The sequence below is a fragment of the Acomys minous genome (assembly GCF_964271855.1).
Source record: "Acomys minous genome assembly, chromosome: 7".
Lineage (NCBI taxonomy): Eukaryota > Metazoa > Chordata > Mammalia > Rodentia > Muridae > Acomys > Acomys minous.
In genome coordinates, this window is record NC_140488.1 from 75,441,614 (window position 1) to 75,448,143 (window position 6,530).

General features: G+C 44.6%; 1 protein-coding gene across 3 annotated transcripts; it reads left to right on the forward strand.

The window, feature by feature from the left end:
• On the forward strand, positions 1-6,530 carry P2RY4 (pyrimidinergic receptor P2Y4). 3 transcript variants are annotated; one of them, XM_084790325.1, is made up of 3 exons: positions 1-132; positions 343-482; positions 667-6,530. In XM_084790325.1, the coding sequence occupies exon 3, from the start codon at positions 673-675 to the stop codon at positions 1,756-1,758; it is 1,086 nt and encodes a 361-aa protein (XP_084646451.1). In that variant the 5' UTR covers positions 1-132; positions 343-482; positions 667-672; the 3' UTR covers positions 1,759-6,530. The 3 variants fall into 3 exon arrangements, with proteins under 3 accessions (XP_084646451.1, XP_084646452.1, XP_084646450.1); XM_084790326.1 differs by lacking the exon at positions 1-132 and adding an exon at positions 157-192; XM_084790324.1 differs by lacking the exon at positions 1-132 and having other exon boundaries at positions 279-482.

Genomic DNA, 6,530 nt, shown 5'->3' on the forward strand with positions numbered 1-6,530 from the left:
CTCTGACAATCTGCTGGGATGGGACAGGAGGAGGAACAGGCCCCACCCTGAGTTCCACCCCCAAGAATATGCCCTCTGGCTGCCAAGAGGAAGAGTGACAGAGTCATCTGGGCTCAGCTTCAAGGACACCTGGTAGGAGTCTTGCAAAGGTTCCTAGGCAAGGGTGGTGGTGGTGTCCTGGGCTGGAAGCAGGTGTAAAGTGGGGGTGGCTTCAAGGGGGAGGGGGAAGAGTACAGAGAAGTAGGACCAGGAGGAGAGGTGAGGGGGAAAGGCCCTCATCACCAGGACAGAGCTGTGATGGTGAGTTAGGTGACAATTTGAGCCTAGGTATCTTCCTTTTAGATGCTGCTGGTTAGCCTCCACCCTCCTCAGCTAGCCAGGCTCTGGAGGACAGAGGAAGCTGCAGAACACCACCGACTGCCTACCTGAGCCCAAGCACTACCTGATGTCCATCAGTCCCTCGGCTGGACTAAGGGAGCTGGGTAGGAGCTGGCCTGAGGGAGCTGGGAAGGAGGTGGGCTAAGGCAGCTGGGGCTGGGTGGGCCTGGGTTGCACTTGGGTTTGCTCCTCCTTGCTCTCCTGGGTGCTTTTCCTCTTTCCTTGTAGGTTCATCAGGACTGGGAAACTAGGCAAATCAGACACTCACTTTTGTCTTTCTACCTCCAGGGGGCCATGACCAGTGCAGAATCCTTGCTATTCACATCTCTAGGCCCCAGCCCAAGTTCTGGAGATAGTGATTGTAGGTTTAATGAGGAGTTCAAGTTCATCCTGTTGCCCGTGAGCTATGCAGTTGTCTTTGTACTGGGCCTGGCCCTCAATGCCCCGACCCTTTGGCTGTTCCTCTTCCGCCTTCGCCCCTGGGATGCAACAGCCACTTATATGTTCCACTTGGCATTGTCAGACACCTTGTATGTGCTGTCACTGCCCACCCTCGTCTACTACTATGCTGCCAGAAACCATTGGCCCTTTGGCACTGGCTTCTGCAAGTTTGTCCGTTTTCTCTTCTATTGGAACCTCTATTGCAGTGTCCTTTTTCTCACCTGCATCAGTGTGCACCGCTACCTGGGCATCTGCCACCCACTGCGGGCTCTACGCTGGGGCCGCCCTCGGTTTGCAGGCCTTCTCTGCCTAAGTGTTTGGTTGGTGGTAGCTGGCTGCCTCGTGCCCAACCTGTTCTTTGTGACAACCAACTCCAACGGAACCACTATCCTGTGCCATGACACTACTCGGCCAGAGGAGTTTGACCACTATGTGCACTTCAGTTCGACAGTCATGGCGCTGCTCTTCGGCTTGCCCTTCTTGGTCACTCTGGTCTGCTATGGACTCATGGCCCGACGACTGTATCGACCTTTGCCAGGTGCTGGACAGTCATCTTCTCGGATCCGTTCTCTGCGCACCATCGCTGTGGTGTTGACTGTCTTCGCCGTCTGCTTTGTGCCTTTCCATATCACTCGCACAATTTATTACCTGGCAAGGCTGTTGAAAGCTGACTGCCGGGTGCTGAACATTGTCAATGTGGTTTACAAAGTGACTCGACCCCTGGCCAGTGTTAATAGCTGTCTGGATCCAGTGCTCTATCTGTTCACCGGGGACAAGTATCGAAAGCAGCTCCAGCGGCTGTGTAGAGGTAGTGCACCCCAGCCCCGAGTCACTGCCTCCTCCCTGGCCTTGGTGACCCTACATGAGGAAAGCAGCAGCAGGTGGCCAGACACCCACCAAGACAGTATCTTCCCTGCCTATGGGGAAGAGAGATTATAACCCTGGGCACTGGCTATGCAAGGAAGGGGACTCACTACAGGACAGAGGGGAGGGAGCTCCTTAGTGGCACTTGAGAAAGGTATAAGCGCCCTCTTTTTAGCCAAAGTTTGGAGTAGTTACTCCCCTACTTTTTTCTCTTTTTCTGTCCCTTCCTAGGGCCACTGATCCTGTTTCTGGAACCTGCAAGTCTTCCTCAGTGCTCTTTGCCAATTCTGTTTCCCCAACCAGAGTAGAGAATTCAACTAGAGGGGTGAAGAGTGGGGAAATCTCAAGATGGTCCTGATACATACACACATATGTTATGTATGTATGTATGTACTTATGTATGTATGTATAAATGGAGTAATCCAGAATTAGGAAGCTGGGATGTAGCGTATCACAGAGGCCATATATGCCATATGTAGCATCCACACCCATTTCCTGGCTCCCTCTCAAGGAAAAGATAGCCTTACTTGCCAAGCCCTGTGAGCCTGCCCAGCAGGGCCCCACATGCCTGATAGAAGCCTAGTGCTTTTGGACTGATGAGCAGCCATGAAGCAGAATACTGGTCTTGAGTGGTGACCCTAAGGCAGGGTGTAGGTTTATAGCAGCCTTGGAAACAGGAGTGAGACTTAGACCCACCTCTGTGACTGCCGAGGACATGTTTGATAGCTCCCACATGTTTAATGAAAGGAGGAGTGGACAGCTCTGGCTGAGAAGTAGGAAAACCTGTAGAGTCCACGGCTCCAAGTTCTAGTACTGATGGGCAGAGCAGGTTTGTGCAGTGTAGGGTGGTGACACGAATAGACACCCAGAACTGGCTCTTCACTGGTTTCTCCCCTTTCTCTAGCTCTAGTTAGATAAAGGATAAACTTGTCATCAGCTCTTTTTTGAATCAGGCTATAGGATTGCAAGGCTAGGGTGGGGCACTAAGTTTTCCACCTGCTCAGTCCTCTTGCCACAGCACTTATGGGTTTGGAGGATCTGGTGGGCGTATGGAGCTGGGGAAGCTAAACATGAGAAGTGAGAGTTTCTGGGCAGGCATTCATGAGAAGGGAAATCTATTTTCAGCCTCTTTTCCTATGAAATCACCTCATACCCCATTGGCCTTCTGAGTCAGACCCCAGCCTTCGCTGACCTTTCTGATCTCTTACTCATCTACTGATACCAAATTCTTACTGGCTTCTAAGTATTCTCTCTGTCTCTGGGGAGTAGAGGAGCAAGGTACTAGATTGCAGAGTAAAAAAAAAACTTCATCTTACTGCCTCTCTGGCCTCCTTTCTGTTTTTGTTTTTGTTTTTTGTTTTTAAAGAGACCTTTCTCCCTTGGAATGCAAGAGTTCTTCTATTAGGAGTAAATTAACTGGCTTCTTTAATTTTTACCAGGTTCCCACTTCTATGACCACAGCTCTCTTGCCTGTCACCTCTCCTGCCCATCAGCCTCACCCAGTGAAATGATTCTCTTCGTTATAACTCATTTACGCTCCTCCATTGTTAGGCCCCTAACTCCAAGCCTTTTAGTCAAGACTAACTTGCTGGACTTCATTGTTTGCTATTCCCCACCTGCCCAGGTCTCTCCCCAGGCTCTCACTGTGTACCTCTGTCTAGCCTAGAACTAGCTTTAGAGACCTGGGTGGCCTTGAATTCATAGAGACCCACCTGCCTATTTGCCTGTCAGGTGCAGGGATTAAAAGATGTATGTCACCAGGCTGGGTAAATACCTCAACTTCCCTATGCTTCCTTCATATCTGCTTAGATGCCCTGCTTTGACTTCATCACTTCCTTCTGCATGGTCCCTGAATGAGGGACCTTGGTCCTTTATTTCTTTCTCCTCATCATTGTCGGTTACTTCCATCACTGATTTTATACCATCATTGAAGAAATAAAAAGACATAAGCACGTGTGCCTTAACCTTGCTGTCTCATCTTGCCACTCTTCTGTTAGTTCTCCTCAATCCACTACTGTTATAGACCCCACTATGAGCTCTCCAAATCTGACTTCCTCCCACTCTCCTGCACTCAGAGCACAACTGACTTTGTTGGCAAGAGCTTTAATGATATTTTCTCTACTCCTATCCTTCTTTGACCTCTCTGCTTTACTTCACTCTACTGCATGTCTTTTATAGTTTTTTGTTTCTTTATTTTTGAAACAGGGCTTCTCTGTATAGCCTTGGATGTCTTGGAACTCACTCTGTAGACCAGGCTGGGCTAGAACTCAGAGATCTGCCTGCCTCTGTCTTCCAAGTGCTTGGATTAAAGGAGTGCACCACCACTGTGTAGCTATTTTGTAGTTTTTTTTTTTAAATATAAAAACATTTAAAGCAATTTCACTGTGACAACACTGAAGGGAATGTGGAGAGAAAATATACACCTATTTCAAACCCATATTTCCATTTTCCATACTTTATGTTGTCTTGGTTTGTATTCACATATTATAGAAGTATAAGCACGGTGTATATATCTTTCCAAAGTCTGATTTTTAAGGTATTTATACTATGGTGATGTATGCCTATAATCCCAAGAGTTGGTAGTAGAGGCAAGAGGGTCAGCCTAAGTTACATAGTGAGACTTTGGCTCAAAACAATAAGTGTAATCCTCTCTTATTGTAAACTTTCTCCAGGTTGGTGCAGTCTTTTACACTTAGTATTTCAATAGCTACACAAAATTACTTCCATTGGTAGATTGTATCTTATTAAATGATTCCCTTATTATTGAACATTTAGGAAGCTTAGTTTTTCTGTGCTTTGAATATCTTCCTGGTTGTGGCTTTTTTCTTCTTTGCAATTCTATCTCCAGTACAAGTTCTCAAGAGTGAAATTACCAGACCAAGGAGCATGAATGTTTGTATGGATTGTGATTTTTCAAAATGACTGCATAAATTTTTACTGTCACAATGATATATGGGTATCCTAGTTCCATTGCAGTTCCAGCATCAGACTTTATAGGAAATCTTTCTGGATGGTGAACTTTCAATTTGTTAATTTCACTTCTTTGCTTACTTATGGCATTGAACACTTTCTCTTGTGTTTACTATTTGCATTATTCTTCAACTACTATCTTAGTGGTGTGCTTCTATTGAAATATGATATTTAATATGTGTATTATCATTGGTCATATTTGACATATTTAACCCATTTATTATAATACTTTATTTCCTTATTTCATTCCCTAGATTTAGAATCTCTTTCCTCCTGCTTTTTCTTGATTACTTCCTCTCTCTCTCTCCTTTGCTGTCATCTTTTTGTCAGACTCTTGACATGTGGGGGTAATTTAATGCCCTATTGGTTATCAGATTGTTGATTTCCTTCTGGAGAGAACAAATAGCAGGTGTATACTGTTCCATTGACTTCTAGTTCTTAAGAATTCCTCAGAGATCATGTAGGCCTTGGGCTTTCTCTTCATTTTCTAGTTGAGGAAGCAGCCCAGTGAGACGCCATGCCTGTGATTTTCTTTGTAGTGGCAGGTAGAAAGTAGAGTCTGGACTGGTTTCCCATGACTCCTTTCATTCTGCCATGCCAACCTGGTGCTATGCCAGACCTTTGTCCCTCTAAGTCTCAATTGCCTGCTGGACAGGTTCACTTAGACCTTCCACTGTTGCTTCTAACCCCTAATAGAAAAAAAAAAAAAAAAAAAAAAAAAAAAAAAAAAAAAAGAAACCGCCTGAACCAGTTCTCCTGCTTATCTTGCTCATTTCTATTCATGACACCTTTCTTAAATTACCTAGGCTCTAAAGCTCCTGGGAAATTCCACTCTTTTCCTATCTCACCATGCTCTGACATTCCTGTCTTTGCTAGTTGTAATTGGCCTTCTTTTATGGTCCTGATGCTACCATTCTAATACTACCTCTCTTCACCATCTCCCTGCCTGAACGTCATAGGTTTCTACCTCATCCTTACCTCCAGCCACCTTCCCCACAAATGCACATTGTCAGATCAATCTGTCTCCCACCGCACTCAAAGTTTCACTCTCTTAGACATCTTTGATGAATTTTTATTGCCCACGAGTAAAAATATTTTAGGCAGAAATTCAAGAAAGATTTATCAACCTTCCATCTCCCTCAAATTTCTCTTCTCCAGGTTTTTGGGTTTGTTGGTTTGCTTTGATAGTGTGGTGCTTGGGGCAGAGCCTAATAAGGTCTTGCACTTGTACCACTGAGCTACATTTTTAGACTTCTGTAGGCAAATCAATCTCTTTCTTCTCTCTGCAGACAATACTTGTACGTTCTTATTCTGTACTTTATTGTCTCTGTCCTTCATACTGAAATATAGCCCCTCCCACAGTTGTCATTTTCTTACTTGTTTTCCAAGGGCTACGTTTAGGTCTCACATATTTTCTGAGACTTTTTCTGCCAGTTCTTACCAACAGTGATGTTCCTTGTTTTTTCTGTAATTACTGTCCATATCAGTCAGTTGGCACTTTTAACATTTCTTAAAATTATGGAGACTAATTTGAACTGCTAGTTAATTATTCATACATGCTTGTCTTGTGTACCCTACCTGTAAACCTCGAGTTAATGTAATATAAAGAAAAGAACACAGATTGGTGATCAGAACACCCAAATTCTCAAATCTGAAAATGGGGCTCAAGTGTGTTGCTTTGGATGAGTCACTCAAATTCTTTAAGCTATAATTTCACCATGTATGCAATGAATATCATAATCTCAGCTTTATGGAATTCTTCAGGTTACAGTGAGGCTGTGCAAAGCTAGAGTGCTAGGCAAATATAAATAGCTGTCATCATATCCTTCTATTTGTTTAATAAATGGTGCTTAATAAATATTTAATGTATGATTGCA

What these genes read in the sequence shown, in the direction of transcription:
- P2RY4 (XM_084790325.1), top strand. Translation starts at nt 673, where the DNA reads ATGACCAGTGCAGAATCCTTGCTATTCACATCTCTAGGCCCCAGCCCA.